The sequence below is a fragment of the Podarcis vaucheri genome (genome assembly GCF_965113315.1).
Source record: "Podarcis vaucheri genome assembly, chromosome: 5".
NCBI classification, from domain to species: domain Eukaryota; kingdom Metazoa; phylum Chordata; class Lepidosauria; order Squamata; family Lacertidae; genus Podarcis; species Podarcis vaucheri.
This window is the reverse complement of record NC_138763.1, coordinates 62,059,582-62,077,784: the sequence shown is the minus strand read 5'-3', so window position 1 is coordinate 62,077,784 and position 18,203 is coordinate 62,059,582. Positions and strand designations below refer to the sequence as shown.

At 40.3% G+C, this 18,203-nt stretch overlaps 1 protein-coding gene across 2 annotated transcripts in view; it reads left to right on the top strand.

The window, feature by feature from the left end:
• TCERG1L (transcription elongation regulator 1 like) overlaps positions 1 to 18,203 on the top strand; it is a 185,531-nt gene that overhangs the window by 160,123 nt on the left and 7,205 nt on the right. Inside the window, exons 9-11 of one of the 2 annotated variants that reach the window (XM_082222900.1) lie at positions 8,509 to 8,575; positions 12,538 to 12,667; positions 14,918 to 15,007. In XM_082222900.1, coding sequence (XP_082079026.1) covers positions 8,509 to 8,575; positions 12,538 to 12,667; positions 14,918 to 15,007 — 287 coding nt within the window. Of the gene's footprint in view, positions 1 to 8,505; positions 8,576 to 12,537; positions 12,668 to 14,917; positions 15,008 to 18,203 lie in introns of both variants that reach the window. The other variant, XM_082222899.1, reaches the window with a different exon arrangement.

Below are 18,203 nucleotides of genomic sequence, written 5' to 3'. Positions count from 1 at the left end.
GTCCTTTGGGACCCGGAAGGAGGCAGAACTGGGGTGGAACAGAGGTGGGGCGGGGTGGAATGGGGCGAGGCATGCTTATACGTGTTCTGTTGATGCAAGCGGGAGCCGGGAACGGAACTCCCATGCGAAATGGTTGCCGCCTGTACCATCCTTCATCTGTGGAGCTCAGGGCAGTTTACAATATAGGCACAGAAATGCACAATGTAGTAACAAACAACTACAATGCTACCCCACAGTTTAAAAGGCCATAGATTGTTTAATTAGCCAAAAACTACTAATGAGCTAAAGCTTTCCCCAAAGACACTATTTATAGATCAGAAGAAGAAAAGTCATTTTATATTAAGTTCTTATATATCTATTTGCTATTTTTATTATTTCTTATGATGATTGATATGAAATCACTCATATTAATCCCACACGGAGATGCTATAACAAATGGGGTCATTTATGTGCAGCTATGCTGGCTTAAGTGAGGTATACCCGCAGTGACATTAGAACAATATATTTCAATCCCCTTTTGAACATTAATTGAAATCATGAAAATATGTCCTTTCTGAAGGGCATTTAAAACAGCAATAACTGGGATTGATACTGTTTCTAGTATGAATATTTTATCGAAGTCAAGGTATGAAATAACCATAAGTAACTTTATTGTAGATATATAGAATATTTAATGTAACAGCAATGCTCGTGCAAAATCTCTGATCATTTATGTTTCAACAGTTGTTTCAAGAACAAAGTTCTTAATTTGTTGTGTCTGATGATGACATAAGTGGTGAACTCAAATTGTTGCTTATTACTTTGTTGTTTAGTCGTTTAGTCGTGTCCGACTCTTCGTGACCCCATGGACCAGAGCATGCCAGGCACTCCTGTCTTCCACTGCCTCCCGCAGTTTGGTCAGACTGCTTATTACTAGTTATGCTCATAATGAAATTCAATATAGTAACAGAGTTCTGTCAAACATGGGCTTCTCCATTTTCTTCAACATTGTCATAAAAAATATCCCCACTGCACCACCCTCAGAGAATGCAAACTCCCCCCCCCAAAAAAAAAAAAACAACAACCACATTCAAGATAACCTTTATGGAGTTGTTTGTTTGCACTGTAGCTAGGCTTACCGTGTCAGAAAACCAAACATTCTGGCAACAGGTTGGGTGCAAAGCATATTAGACATAAAGCCTTGGCATGGAATTGCCAAGGGGACCACATTCGAGCAGGGAGGGCACTGACAAGAGCCCAGGACCTGCTCCAGTGAGAGCTGACAATAGGGCTTGGAGTTAAGATCTTGGGGCTTGGTGCTGGTCATGGATGGAAGCAAGAGATGAAGATCAACTGGGAATTGATGGTTCAGAGCAGAACCAAGTGGGTCCAGAACTGAAGGTGTATGTCTAGCAATATATAAATAAATATAGTTGGTGGGGAAAAGAAATGGCTCTGTCCCCTTGAAATAAGGGGGAGAGGGAATATAACCAGGCCATTTTCCCATGCCAACTGCACCTAGAGTTCTTATTAGTATATGTCGTAACATAGATAAGGCCAGAAAAATGGTCAGTGCACCCTTTAACTCACAAGATAAACAGCCCAAATAAACTACATTTTAAGTGTCCCATTGAACTGAATTGTGGTGTTATTACAACTTTAATTAGACTGCCGCGGTGGACAAAAGTGAGACTAACCATAGTTATCAGAACATTATAGGTTAATAGCATCTCTTCCTGCATGAAATCAAATGTGCTTGAAATGAATGCATGAATGAAAATAATTAAAAAGATTGCACATTTGTGTAACAATTTATGCTCACTGATATTCATGAAGGTGTCATAAGCTCATTTCATGGGTGTGCATTATGCTTTTCAATGCAATGCATCTCACATTCTGTTCCTTCTAAAAAGAAGGGTTAAGGATCAGAAATGAAATGCAAGACCTCTACCTGAGACTCTGAAGAACTGCTGCCAGTCAAAACAGACAATACTGGGGAAGGTGTGTGGGGGGGGGGAGAGATTCCACTTTAGACTTGTCTTCCTGCTTGCTTATGTGCTACTCATTCATAGAATTGTAGTGTTGGATGGGGCCATGTAAGCCATCTAGTTCAACCCTCTAATTCAGGAGATTCAGAGCTAGAGATCCCTAGGCCCTGCTAGATCCTCTAATTCCCCTCAAGAATTCCCGAATTCCCAATAATCCAATCCAATCCAAATAACTTTATTGTACTAGCCATTGGCCATGACAAATCTGAATCAACAATAAATACAAGCAAAAAGAGTGTCACACCACAAATAATGGTCTTACAGTTCACTGCTATATTGTCCAGGGTCTTCTTTCTGATCTTTTTGGCCGCCAAAACAAAAAGATCGACTTTTATGAGTCTTAATTCCTGATAATAAGATTACTCTTAAGTGGCATCCAATGGAAACACTCAACTTCCTGGTCTACCTGATGGTTCACCTTCATTGGCTAAGGAGTGGTGACCTCATACTAGCATAACCTTCTATAATTGACTTTTCAAAGTCTTGCCTTTGCTGGTCCATCTCAGATTTTGCTTGGTTCATGTCTCTAGGGTTAGGCGGACACCCTTTCCCAATCATGATGGATTTTGTTATCCCTCCCCCTTTAAGAGGCAGGTCTAGGAGGTGCCTTTAATACTTTTTACCTATTGGTTGAATAGGGACAACAGGAGTGGTTTCTCCAGAATTGGGAAGCCTACTGACCATGCAGCCACAGCTATGGAGAACTTTGTGAAATGGGCTTGAACAAAAGCTCTTTTGAATTCTGTGTAGTTTTTGCACTAGATGTTTTCCAAACTGGACATGGTCTGAAAACATATGAGGCTACCACTTTGCTTATGTTAAGCAGAACATGTGCATGTTCTGTGAATTCCATGATGGGGGAAAAAGATGTAAGTGTAAGAAAGTATGTTATCTGGCTAAGCAATCTTGTCTTTTGTTGCAGGGTTTTCCTTGTTAATTGTTGACTCTGTCTCCATAATAAGAAGCCACCTTTTTAAAGAAATGCTGTGTCTAATCAGGCATCAGTATTTCACCCACGTTTTAGGAAAGAGGCTTCTCGAGATTGCTTGCTTACATGCTTTTCTGAAAAGGCTCCACTTTTTTTTGGAACTCTCTGTCCAAGGCTGCCTATATATCCCTGACAGAATTAAAGATAGACAGGTGGCAGCTGTTGAGAAAGAGCCTTTGCTAACAGATTAAAAAGCTGATTGGGCTTGGGCTGAGTGATTTGTTCCTGGGAATTTAACAGCAGAAACAAGTAGAAATGGTATAATAATGCCATTGATAGAATACGTGGTAGGGAGGAATCAGTGTGCTGAGGCAATTATCCTCATGGTCAAATTGACCTTTTACCTTAACACCACATCTGAAGCATTTTTACTTGGATGTTGAAGTGCAATTGATTCCAAATGTGCTGAACACTTGACCCCATCTGCACTATACATTGAAAGCACTATGATACCACTGTAACAGCTATAGTCTCCATCAAAGCGTATGTGCCAGTTCCTAGGGGCTGACACAGTTTCACCCCCATATTGTTTTTGAGGAGACCTGGCTCCCTCAATGTTCAGAGGGTGTTCAGCAACACCCCCTGGCTCCTCAAGATGATGCAAACATGACATCAGGATGCTGCGTGATGTCACGTGCATGACATCAGGATGGTGCATTGGGCCCCCTTAATCAACTGGAGAAAATGGCACCTCTCCCTCTAAGCAACCTGGGAACTATAGCTTGTTAAGGGTGCCAAGAGTTGTTAGGAGACCCCTATTCCATTCACAGAGCTACAATTTCCAGAATTCCCTGGGAAGAGGGCTTGGTTGTTCAATCATTCATGTAATTGTAGCTCTGTTCAGGGAACAGGAGTCTCCTAACATCTCTCAGCAGCCTTAGCAAACTATAGGTGCCAAGATTTTTTGTGGGAAGCCATGACTGTTTACAGTTGTAGAATACTGGTTTAAACGTATATTTCAGATGGAGCTCTCATTCACTCATTGGGGCTCACACAGGAGAACTCCCCAGTGGATTGTGCTCTGGAGAGAGCTAGAAACTTAGGAATTAATGAAATGGTTTTCCTCTTGTACAAATTCTCATTCAGCGTCCCTATAACTCAACTGGGTTAAAGTGGACTTGTGTCCGAACCTAAAGTTTCAGATGCTTTTCGTTTCCCTTTGTCATTCTTCTTTATCAGTTTCACTTTTATAGATAGATAGATAGATAGATAGATAGATAGATAGATAGATTCTTTATTGTCATTACACAAGTGCAACATTGCACAAAGTGCAACGAAATTGGATGCCATCCCTTAAAACAACAAAAGCAAGACAACAACAACAACCAAACAAACCACATTCCAGCCACACCCACACCACACCCATCAAACTCCCAGGTCACACTAACGAGTTACAGCATTCAAAAGGGCCACAGCTCTTGGATAGAAACTGTTTTTCAGTCTATTTGTCTTTGAACTCAGTGTGAACTCAGTAGAATCTAACAGCTTGATCTGGCACCAAGTCAGCTTCAGCATTAATAAACACATTTATGGCCAATTTAACAATACAGTCTTGCCCTATCCTTTTTGGGAATAGATCTTGCATTTGGTTTTGAATAAAGTATAGAGCTGACCCTTGTGTATATTTCTTGTATTGCTGTTAGTCATTGTGTTTCCCAACTCTGTTTACTTCCAGAAAGTGGATGGTTTTGGTGCCTTTTTTGAAACTGCTTGCTTTCCATATGCTCTTTATCCAAGCTATCTATTCTCACACAGAGACAAGTAACTTTAAAGTCTATCCCTGTGTCGATTTTTCTAGTCAGCTCAGAGAGGCCTATGGGGTGATAAAAGGTTTTAGAGATGTTCCATCTCAGATGCCTGCTAACTTGTGACAGCTTAACTCAGATACGTCTTCCTAAGAGGTTCTTCTGTGGCTTAAAATCACTTAAAGAACTTGTGTCTTCTTTAAGAGAAAGATAATACTTTGTTTGCACTACTGATTCCTAATGGTTACATATATACTCTTTTGATAAGCATCAAGTATGGTATTACATATTTTATTATAGGTTAGGTCTATTTTTGTTTCAAGAAGGTTGAAAGTCCATCAGCAGAATGCTTAGACAAATTTGTAGACGATAAGGCTATCAATGGTTACTTGTTATGATGGCTGCACATAACATCTAGTATCAGATGCTCTAAGCCTCTCAATGCCAGTTGCTAAGGATTGCAAGTGGGAGAAGGCTATTGCGCTCATGTCATGAATACGGGCTTCCCATAGACACCTGGCTAGCCACTGTAAGAACAGAATGCTGGCTTTTTGGTCGTGCTTTCAACCGGACTACCTATACAGTATGGGGCATGCTGGGTGGCTGTGGGAAGGGTATGCAGCTGCTCCCTTAAACATGCTGGCCCAGTTCAGAGAGGGAGAGGAGTATCATCAGAACTAGAACGATCTCTGTTAGAAGGCTGTAGGGATTAATTTTACCTAGTTTTTCAGCTACTGGGAAATTGCTGCTAAAATAATCCCAGGCAGAATGTCTGCAGATAACTTCAGTGAAGTGTGCACTCTTAAGGAGTGCCCATGGTTCCACACCTGGGCCACATTCAGTCTCTTGCATGCAAGGACCTCCCTCAACAGAGGTATTATTGGTATTGTGAGCACCAGCCAGTGAAGCTGTGCAGGTGGGGACCCTGTTGTTCTCCTGGCTTCACAATATTGTGGGTCGTTGGCAGTTGCCAAGAAAAACAGGTGGGAAGAAAGTCACAGGGCGCTCAGAGGTGTGGTGTGTCACAGCAGGAGCATCAGATTGATGCTGCCTTTCACAGTGCCAAGTTGCCCACACTTCCCCCCTCCAAGTGACCCACCCATATGCTGCCTCACCAGTCCCTACTGGGTACTAATAGTACCCAGCTTTACTGTGCATTTATGTGTGCCTTGTTATACAGCATTCATATCTGATTCCTCACAAATTACTATGTTGTCAAGCAGAGTGGCTATAACTGCAGTGCTACTCATGCATGTCAGATTTTTGCCACACCCACATGAAAATGCCAGCCTGTATTTCTTTTCTCATTCAATCAGGTGTTCCCCTTTCCAGGGAAAATTCAATAAACAAAACTCTCCCCCCCCCCAATCATTTTGCCAGTGTCCTGTTTGCAATACCCGAATGACCCATTTGCAATGTTACGGTTCCATCTGGAAGCACCCTTGGTCTTCAGCCATTGCAGTATTATAGCAAATTGTCCTGGGGTAGTAAGAAATGTAATTTTGTTCAGTTTGGTTTTATGTGGGCATGTGTGTTCCTTGATTCATTTCTTTAGCAGCCTGCTTCGGAAAATTGATATACAATGTGACCAAGACTCTGAACTAAAATAGAACAATTCACTTCCTATTTTCTGACAGAAGGGGTTGAACCTGTAAGAGTGAGTTTAGCATAGCACAGAATACAGCATTAAGGGCAAAATGACTGAAATAAAGTGTGAGCATAGACCTTAAAGTCACATTTCCTGACTCTGATTTAATAGATCACATGTGTAGCAGCTGGGGCTGAGGGTAAAAAACAAACAAACTTGGAGTCCTGCCAGTCAGCTGAATATTCCACCCAAACAGCTGATTGTCAATATTTCAATGTTTAAAGGAGGCTTGTGTGTATGTGTGGACTTGACTGCTAGATCAGGTCAGGGAATTATTGCAGTCTAAGCGGGAATAGTCATATGGAAGCCTGTTTTCTTGCCTATAAAAGAGATTACTAAGAGGTGATATGATAGCAATCTTCAAATACTTGAATGGCTGCCATATAGATGATGGGGCAAATTCCTCATTTATTTAAAAGCATTTCTGAAATATTTTGTAAATCTCTAAGCGGTGTACAGAAATGCAACATGAAAAGAGGGAAGCACTACTGTAAAGACAGAGATGCAACCTAAAAACTATTATCATAAAACCAGGTAAAAATGGGAATTCAGTAAAAACAGGGTCCAATATTATAGCTCATGAAAAACTTAGGCAAAAAGATGACTCATCAAGTTGAGAGAAATAACTGTTGGCTGATGCTTCATGTTTGACAGGGGGAAGGGCATTCTATAATGCAGGGGCAATGTTGGAAAATGCCCTTTTTGAGTCACCACCCTGTGGTATTGTATAGGGTGTGGTGCCACGAATAAAAATTCACCATAAGTGTTCTAAACTCTATTCAGGGACAGACAGTCTTTCAGCTAACCTGGTCCCAAGTTGCTCCAGGCTTTAGAGTAACAAGACCTTGAACATGGCCTGATAGCTGCATTGAACCAGCACAGTTGGAATATGCGATGCCTGGGTGTTTCACTCAACAACCTGACCGAAAACCTTTTCTGCTGCTCCAGAGAGTTGAAAACATTTGGGTTCAGATTTGCAAGAAATTGGACTTTATGTTGAAACAATGAAGAAGAACTTCCTGGTGGTACTATCTGTTGGATGGTAGAACTGTCTGCTTCTAAAGATGGTAGGCTATTATTTGTTAGAGGTTCTTAAGAAGCAGCTGGAGTGTCCACCTTTTAGGGACAGCATCACAATGTATTCCATGTGTCCACAAAGGGTAGATGACCTTTGAGGGCCCTTGCGCCTATAGATACAGTCCCTAGTTGGATTGGGGAGAACTCTTTTATTTTAAAGTTCTCTTACACACTTAATTGTAATTACTCCATGACTCCCTCTCTCATCATAGACCAGCCTCATATTTAAATATTCAAAATGGAGGGCATATAGGAGTAGTTCACCCTTCCCCTCAATAAAAGTGTGCTGCTTATCAGAAATCATGTTGACTTTAGAAGACACATTAGAAATTGCAAGCCACACTGAACTGAGCTGGAGTTTGTCTCCAGTTCATTTTTATTCAGAGTGTGGTGCTCTATATGCAGAAAAGATAAAGTGCTTCAGAATTGCAGAAATAGATAATGGGATCATAAACATCACACTTCTTCTGAAAAACAGCCACATCCCACTGTAATTTGTTAGACAATATCTATGCCAAAACAGGAATCGATCATTTCTTTGGGCTATCCTCTAAATTTGAGAGACAGTAATGTCTGCATGTTTTTGATTGCAATACGGTGTGTCAAGTTTAATGACAGAGAAGCTTTATAGTTCCCCTACATTTGAGTAAGAATACCACCGACACTTCTGGCAGAAAGGAGCTTCTATCAAATTTTTCAACTTGTCAGCAATAAAATGAACATATTTTTCTTTTTATTTATTATCCAAATGTGAAATGACAACCTTTCATTTTAAAAAAGTAGTATTAAATAAAATGTGTGACGATCAAAACAAGAAATTGCCATATGTTGTTGTTCTAAAATCATTCTAAATCTATCAGGAACTCTAGTGTTCTAAGGTAACTCCAAACTGCCAGATAAATGGGCACATCTTTAGAAACTGAATAGACTTTAGGAAAAGCTAAAGCTAAACAATTATTAGCTGATTAATCTAATGTAAAGTTTGTAATTTGTGTAACTACTTTTTTTTTTTACTTTTAGCAGATAAAAGTGATGGCTCTTATGCAGAAGATTTAAATGATGATCACAGTACTAAAACAAAGAGAAATAAGTAAGTAATATTTTTTCTGACATGAGATCCATGAAGTAACCTTTGCTGAAAATGCCAAAATGGACTTTGACTATATGAAGAATTTCAAGTCCTTATTTTAAATTTAAATTATTTTAATTAAAATTAAACCCAACCATAGCAGAGGTGTTTATCTGCATGGATTAAGGGAGGAATTCAACAAAGTTTTACTCAGAGTAGAGCTGTTGAAATTATTAGAGCTAACTTGGTCATGTTCATTAATTTCAGTGGGCTTACTCTGCAGAGAACTTAACTGAAAGCCATCCTAAACTTTCCTCTGCAGCTTAGTTTGTAAACTGTGCCCACAGAATATCTGACTAGTAAAAATTTTAATGGACTTTTGTATTTTATTTGTTTGCTTATTAAATTTTTATGCCACCCTTCATCCAAGGCAGTTTACAATATAAATGCAATTTGTTGAAACAGTATCCTGGCCAAATCAGGAATAGAACTTGTTCTTTGGGGGTAATACATTTTTGAGAAAAATAATAGCTATATGAATCATACTACATTTTGATATGCAGTGGTGGTACCTTGGTTTACATACGCTTCAGGTTACAGACTCTGCTAACCTAGAAATAGTAATATTTATTTGTATCCCGCCCTCCCTGGCCAAAGCCGAGCTCAGAGCAGCTAACATCATATAAATAATACAATACGCATAATACAAGCGATCAGTGAATTAAGATACATCCCACAATTAATTCAACCAATTAAAATTAAAACTGAACAAGTGGCAATCTTCACGTTAAAACTGGAAGCAGTTAATACTGTCCAAGACCAACTGTTTCCACTGATATTATAAGGACCTATGAGCAGGCTAGGAACCTCCTTCATTCTTGTTCTTATATGAAGAGAAATGAGTCAGGCTGAACCCTGACCAAAGGTCTGGTTGAACAGCTCTGTCTTGCAGGCCCTGCGGAAAGATGTCAAATCTCGCAGGGCCCTAGTCTCTTAATAATAAACCTTTATTTGTATCCCGCCCTCCCCGACCAAAACTGGGCTCAGGGCGGCTAACGTCAAATATATCACATTGGTATAAAATCAAACAATATTTAAATTACCTCCTAAAAACAAGCCAGGATCAAATTAAAATATAATTTGATGGTTTTCCACAGGATGGGAACAGTAATGCTCTCCATTATTTGCGTCATTTTTAATTAACCGTACTAAAAAAGAGGCAGCCAGAGAGCATCTTCGTTAATGAAGTAGCTTTCTGGGTTTCCACCCATTTCTCTGGAAATAAAAATTATTTTTGGTTACCAGAAATTGGACTGGAAGCTTTATAGATCATATTACAGAATAGGATAATTTCAGGAGAATGAGAATGGCTAATATAATATTGAAGTCACTATTATATGAAGAGTGACAATTTGATGCCTTTGGAGCTGCTAACATCATGCAATACCCATTTTAGTATAATTTAAGAGTGAATTTGTATAATGCAATTATTGATGGCAAGGAAAATAATGTTAGGACTCATATTGCTTTACTGGGTAATGGAATTTATTAGCTGAAAGATTTTAACATTTCCCATTTCGGCTGAACCATTTAGAACCTTTCGAGAATAAAATCATGCTTATGTCCAATGGCTAAAAGTTTCTAATCAGGTGCAAATGTAGTTAGTTGATTTCAGCTTGGTTTTGTCAGAGAGAATAATCTCTTTTCTGAAAGTTTCTACAACAGATATTACTGGAACTACAATATATTTAAGCCACTGATTGTGTAGCAAGAATGCCAGAATAATGTTAATCCATGTCCCTTATAGTTTTGTTCCCCGTGCTAGAGACTAAGATGCAGTCAGGTGAATAGGTAAAGGTAAGGTAAAGGACCCTGGACAGTTAAGTCCAGTCCAATTCGACTATGAGGTGCAGCGCTCATCTCCACTTTTAGGGCGAGGGAGCCAGCGTTTGTCCATAGACAGGTTTTCCAGGTCATGTGGCTGGCATGACTAAACCGCTTCTGGCACACGGAACACCGTGATGGAAACCAGAGCACACGGAAACACGGTTTACCTTCCCACCACAGCGGTACCTATTTATCTACTTGCACTGGCGTGCTTTCAAACTGCTAGGTTGGCAGGAGCTGGGACAAAGCAACGGGAGCTTACCCCATCGTGCGGATTTGAACTGCTGACCTTATGATCGGCAAGCCCAAGAGGCTTGGTGGTTTAGACCACAGAGCCACCCGCGCTGAATAATGTATCTCTTGAGCATGTGAGCATCTCCATTTATTTCACTGGAGGAACTTCTGTAGGGGCTTCTTCAGTGCTGAGATGGCAGAGTTCCAATATGCCCAAGGAACTAGCCCTTATAATTTACATAGCACACATATAATAAAACTAGCAACCATTTTAGTCACCCTGCAAACAAATCTTGCACATTGTAGATGGCATGAAATACAATGGGTTGCCAGTTGTCTCTGGTTAGCACTGAACAAGCCAGGTCCTGTTAGCCCTTTTGTTAATCTACTGCTGTGTAGGAAGTGACAGATAGAAAGTATTTTAGAAGGGAAAGTTAGAGGTTCTTGCTTCTAATGGCTTGGTGGGAATACATAGGCAAGCAATTAACAAGTGTCAAAACACTGTTTCCTTTCCTGACTAAGCTTATAGTAAGCACAGTGGGTAATAGAAGAAACTGTTTGTAAAAAGAGATAACAAATATTCACCACTTCACTGACTTTAAAGCCCTACCACATCTAAGTAGGAAATGTAAATATCTTGAGAAGATGCATCATTCAAAAGGGGCTCAGAATAAGAGATCTTTGCGTGTTGAGTTCCCACCCACCCCAGTGGAAATAATGACACATGACACAATCATTAAGGGTTAACCACCAGTAGGGGGAGTCCTGCTGATGCACATCAACTAGGAACTCCCTCGGAGTGACCGCTAGGGGGCGTGCCTTAGGCCCTCACCTCCCCAGGCTTCGGACAGGGCCACGCCCCCCAGAATCTTTTATCGGACTACTTTTCAATATGTGGGACAGGTGATGGCGCTACCTCCCCTCTTCCATCTACTGAACAATACCAATGCCTAACTGCCAATACCAAGAAAGTTGTGATGATTTGCTACGAGGTAGGTGAAAACCAAGTGGCTGGTGCCAATTTTCCAAGTGGAAAAATTCCTACCAGGCCCCTCAACGGCGACCAACCAAGGTCCATAGCAAGGTCAAGGAACAAAGCCCTTATAGGGCAGTAGGGTGGGGAAAGCAGGAACAGCTGACTGGCAGCAAAGAGGGAGATCCCCAGCCTCGTTCTGCCTTAAATAGAGCAGGCCATGCCCCCTGAGCCAGCCGATTGACTGACCAGGGGGTGACATGGCCGGGAATCCCCCCAATTGCGCAGGTGCTGGGCTCCAGCCGCCGCGCCCGTGCTGGGGCCATGAAGCCCCTCAACCTCACCTCCTCCGTGGGGTGGAAGTGGCTTTCCCGCAAATCAAAATCTGGTGCCACATCACTTCGGAGCTTTCCCCTAGTTTAGAAGTTGAGAACACACTCTATCCTAAATGGAGCAAGGTAGGAGTTTTTCTCCAGATTAAGCTGAACATCCAAGTAAGGACTATCCCCCAGTAAAACAGTCCTAACAGTGTGCCATCTGAACTCTCAGCTCCAATAAAGGCATCCTTTATGGAGCCTCTCTCAGCCTTGTGCCCTCAAGATGTTTTGAACTATAACTTCACTCAGCCCCTTCCAGCATGGTTGATGAGAACTGTAGCTCAAAATATTTGGAGGGCACCAGGTTAGGAAAGTCTGTTTTTAATGCCGCTAAAGAATGAGGTGAAGAACACACTAGCAGCATATCTTTACACTTAGACAAAAATAAGTTAATACAAGAACACTCTGTGCAACAAGTTGCTGCTTTTATTTTTCTAGTTCCTGCTGAGTTTTTAAAGATAATTGAGCGTTAAAAATTTATTCCATCCTGCATATTACTTGCATTATTTAAGACTGGAAGATCCTGAGAACGCTGGGCTAGAGAAGGTCGAAGAGAAAAACGTGAAAGCCTCTGAAGATCAGATTATACTTCCATTGGAAGAACGTATTACCCATTTCAGAGATATGCTTCTGGAAAGAGGGGTAAGAAATAAGGTTGGACTGGCTTGATTCCAGCAGATTATGAGAACACAATATAAACTCAAGATTTGTAACAGTATGTTGCAATCATCTCATGATTCCTACCGCTTCTATAAATGCTTTTTAATATTGCTTTCCTATCAACATTTATCACTGTTGAATGATGTTACGTTGCTTCCATTTGTTGTACAAAAGGCTACATGATGTAAAGGACACGATATAAATGTAATCTGTGCCCAGAGAGCTTATAATCTTTCTTATTGCCTGATTTTAGGTCTTTGAATAACAGTTCAGGTACCCAATGGAAACATGTTTAATTACATTCCATTACACACAAAACCGTGTCTGACTTAGACTTGATCTAACTAATTCCACATCCCATGGTTGACATGTTTCTAATGATATGATTCTAAGATTCAGGTAGGTAGCCGTGTTGGTCTGACGCAGTCAAAATAAATAAATAAAAATTGTCCACTAGCACCTTAGAGACCAACTACCAGTAAGTAGGACTAATTACAGTCGTCAACAGGTTTACCATACCCACTGAGTCAATCACCCATCTCCTACTACCCTCCTGAGAAAAACCCCACCCTCCCACTATATATAAGGGTCTGGTGACTTCTGTTTCAGTGTATCTGAAGAAGTGTGCATGCACACGAAAGCTTATACCCAGAACTTAGTTGGTCTCTAAGATGCTACTGGACAATTTTTTAATGATTCTAAGAGTATGTTCTATTCATTATGAAGAAGCGCATTGAATAGGACAGGTTAGAACAGAATAATCCAATCCATTATGGGACATAAATATCTGAAAATTGTTCTTATTTCTACCAACTTTTGTATTTCAGTGGAAATGATAAAGTTTTGTTAGGTTTAACACTTTGGGTGTTAAATCATGGTGTCTTGCCTATGCAACAGACTTATGCTTATCTAAACATTCCCTTTCTCTACAGGGCTGGGGAACCCCCTGGAGAGAAATTGGGGACACAAGGGAAGGGGAGGAAAGGGAGTATTGTTGTATTTGCTGGCACAATCATGGATCTTGCCCTTTGAGTAAATTTTTCACACAAGCCTTCAGCCTAAAGAGCAATGATCTCCTATAGGAGATTCCCAACATGTTTGACCTAAGTTTCTCCCCTGATTGGAAGGCCAATTAGAGCAAGATTCAATATCAACATAGTCTATTTGGCTTCCCTAAGACTGCCCCAGTACCTGTTTTATGTTATACTGGCTCACATTGTATTCTGATGTTGGCAGATAGGTACAGATATGGAGACAGACAAAAGGGGACCATTATTACAGAGTGAGACCAGAAGGACCCAGCCTTGAAAGAGCTACATGTGTCTCATAACTATGCAAGCAAGATCCAGTGAAGCATCTAGACCAATGAAGAGTTCTGGAGAACTCTAAAGCTTATTCACTGTTTTATGACACTTTGGTTTCATTAAGGTTTTGCCCTACTGTAGATTTGGTTTGTGTTTTGTTTTTATGGACCCCAACTGCTAAAGAATAAGCAAAGCAGGATGAATTACATGCATGAATTACCTAATGAGGAACAATTACTTTCTTTAGTAATTTTATACAGGTTTATGTGAACCAATAAGTTTTGGATGATTAATCAGTATATAAATCCTGTTAAATAAAAATAGTGAGCTAGCTCATCCCAGTTTCTACTCAGCCTAAGCCTGATCTGAAAGCTGATTCAAATAGATCTATCATCATCATCATCATCATGATTTGCATCTGCTTTTATTAGTCACTTCTGGAAAACTGACCCAAAGCAAACTTACAAAACCTATCGGTAACAAGTATTTAGAGGACCATTACAAAAGAAGAAAACTTGAAAGCTGAATGAAATGAATTTGAGGAATAAGATAATTTCTGAATTAAAATTCCTGGTTAAAAGAGTAGGTGAGGGACACCATGAAACAGTTATAGTTGTGTCATATCGATTTCTGATCTGTTTCCTATGGTATTGATCATTCCTTCAAACATGTTGGGTTTTTTTGCTGTTCTTCATTCCTGCATCATACATTTTCCATTCTGTTCTCACAGCCAGTTCTCCTCTTAATCCCAGTTCCCTTGATTAAGATTTATTCTGTTTCTTGAATAAGTTAGATCATGGCAAATGCTGTAGCTTGTGGCATTCTTGCAGTGTTCTGTTTTCTCACTCAGAAATTGAATTTACAGCCAGGTTAGTTCCAAAACCTTCAGAAAATTGTTTATATATCTTCCATTCATATCTTCCTTCAGGTCTCTGCATTTTCCACATGGGAAAAAGAGTTACACAAAATAGTATTTGATCCACGTTATCTCCTACTCAACTCAGAAGAACGCAAACAGGTGAGTTTAAAGTTTTATAACAATGCATGCCTCCCCCGACAGTTCAGAGTGCCTGAGCCAATTTGCGTTACTCTTTTAAAGAACATGACAATGACATACCTGAAATAACTATGGTATAAAAATGGGCATCAGAAAACAAATGGGTCCTTGCTTCCATGTTGTAAACATAAAGTGAGGGAAATGGGCGATGAATATCTTTCAGAAAGAGGCAAACTGAAAATATAAGCAGACATGCAAAGGAAAGTTGAAACAGGGAAGTCCATCCATTTCTGCGGAATTCATGATGGACAAAAGATAAACAGTTGGCTAGTTTCAATCTTTGATCTACTGAATTAGTGCATCATTCCTCATACTTTACCTGCCATGGACATTCTGCATATCCTTCAACTGTCCCAGGAAAACTGGGATATCCCCTTTTTTTATGTGACAGCATGGCAGCCATTTTGGGTGCTGCAATCTTGCACTGGAAAAACACTTTGGGGGGGCACGATCTTGCATGGGTCACATGACTCATGCGAGAATGTGGTCTGGAAGACAGTCTCCTGGTTGTTCAACTTGGGTATGCATTCTAGTCTTTTCTACTAAATAAATTCTGATTCACGCTAGCTTCTATAAGTCCAAGCCAGTATAGGCCTTATTCTGTGCCAACAAGAAAAATAATGAGGGCATCACACTATTTCCTTATGATTCAAAGGACTATTGCAATGTTTAAGGTTAGCAAAGTAGCCACATTTTGTACTTTAGGTCACTATTATAGCCGAAACAAATAGATAAGCAGTCCTTTAAATTATATCACTTCCTGGTGATCAGAATCTCCAGTTTACAAATGATGTGAACTGCCCTGAGATTTGTGGATGAAGGGCGGTACCATTTGGTGCTGCCTCAATAGAGCTGTACACTTCTGTTGCTGGGCTCCATTGAAAATGGCTTCTCCATGAGAGCCAGGAAGTGACCTTTCCAGGCAACAGAACGACTCTTCTTTTCTTATCTGTGTGGCTGCGATCTCCTGGGTGATGCAGACACCATTAAGCAGTTGAATGTGCATGCGTACTCCATCCATTTCCTTCCCACGCAGCCCCGGATGCTGGTAACCCATTCAATGCCACTGAGTGGAGACCCCCGTCTACCTTTGAAGCTCCCAGTGTAATTAAAAAATGCTGGTGCAGAAGTTCAAAATCCTAAAAGGAACCCCCATGAATTTAGAAGGCTTCCTGCTTCAGACCTTTGACCTCAAACTCATGAGGAGACTGAGCACCTTGCATAGTGATCCATAGTGAGCCATACCTAAAATGTGTTTGCTTTTAGCAAAGAATGGCTACCATTTTTAGGGTAAAATTATAACTGGGAATTTGAAACTGTAACCTAACAATGCACTTAGAAGACAGTTTTATACAGCAAGGGGAACACTGTATTCTGTTTCAGTGATTTAAGCAAGGGCACAGTCTAGACCGTGCCTAGTCAATCAAGCTTTATTGCGCCTTTCATTTATCAAGCATGTACATGATATAGTAAAATTGCTTAATGAACAGTCGATAAAGCTTCTACTATAGATATTAGCTTTGAAACATTGGTGACATGGGTCTCATTTGTGGAATATATTACGTACTCAAGGAAAATGACTATGAAAAGCAATTTTCAGTTCTTCTTTATATAGAAGATTAAAATTGTGTTCCTACTAGTAAAAGAGGGTAATCAAATTGCAGAGAAGGAAATTTTATGAAGTGTTAAAAATGTCCTCCTTTTGGTCAACTGGAAAGATTAACATTTATTGCAGGATTGATCATCTCACCTTTAGCAACTCTTCGTACAAATAAGCACTACACAAGTTAAAATTAGAGACAGGTGAAAGCTAGAACACTAGATTTTGTGGCTAAACCTTCATGCCTGAATTAGGATGCAAAATATTTGTGGGTTGTTCAGAGCCATAGTTGTGTTCCATTAGAATGTGGGTGAGAGGTGGCCTCCTACTAACTAAGTCAATTGACACATTATGCATTAGAATTCTGACATTCTAATTGATGTTCTGGATTGCAGGTAGAAGAGAATCTTTTTCAAACATATCTTGAGCTACAAGGGAACACAGAGCTGCAGTTATTTTTGCTTAGCCCACTACCTTTGATGTTATGGTGATTCTCTGGGTCCCTTATCTGATGAAAGTGAATCTCTGCAGTGGGAGTTCCAAATCATGCAAGGAGTCTCCACAGATACAACAGACTCCCTGCTGATGCAGTTCACCATCTTACCACATGGGAGGGGCCTAGAGAATGTGTGCAACCTCAGCATGGGGCTAAATAACCTTGGAGACAGGACTAAACCCTGCTACATCCAGGCTCCCACTTAGCTCAATAATACTTGATTAAACCGATTATATTTAAAAATGAAAAACTATTTGGCAAATTATGTGTTGTATTATTGATGTGGCCTCTTCCCCTAAGTAGATAAGGGCTTTGAAAAGGGCAGGTTTATCACTTCGTCTATTGGAAGGGCCTGTCGATGAACAGAGAAAGGTCTGTTCTCATATTATCTCTCCGTTGTATGAAAGGCCAGCGAGTCAGATGTTGAACTTTCACAAGAATTTGTTTGCTAACGGAGCAAATAACTAGGCGCAGCTCCCTTGAGAGGAATGGGCTTCTTTTGATTAAATTCAAATCCCCATGCTGCATTGCCGTTTCGCAATTATTTATTGATTGTTATGTCCCAACAGATGGCTTTCCTCTCTGCCCACAATGAAGCTACATTCCCGACAGCAAAATATTCAACAAATGAGTGGATTTGGGGTCTAGAAATAGCATTGCATTTAGGGGCTCGGGTGCTGGGATAATGAGCCACTTATCAATTTTAACTTAATGTGGTCATCTATTTTTGACCTCATGGAAAGCTTTTTCCTGTAACTATTAAAGTGGGCCCCTTATCATATTATTCTTTGGCAGTCTCAAGAACAGTCAAAAGGAAAGTACATTAATGTGGTGTTGTTTTTTAAAAAAGAACCTGAGATGGGTTCAGTAAAAATAATTAAAAGACATCCTTGCTCTACTAACAGAAAATAGTTTGTTTATTGCTGTTCTCAGAAGAGAATGGCTATGATCCAGCTGTGCATGCATGGCCCTGGTCGAAGAAGCATAGATATGCCAATAAGGCAGTTTGCAGGGAGAGCTGACTGGGGGAAGTCCAAAATTACCACCACCCCATTCCTAAA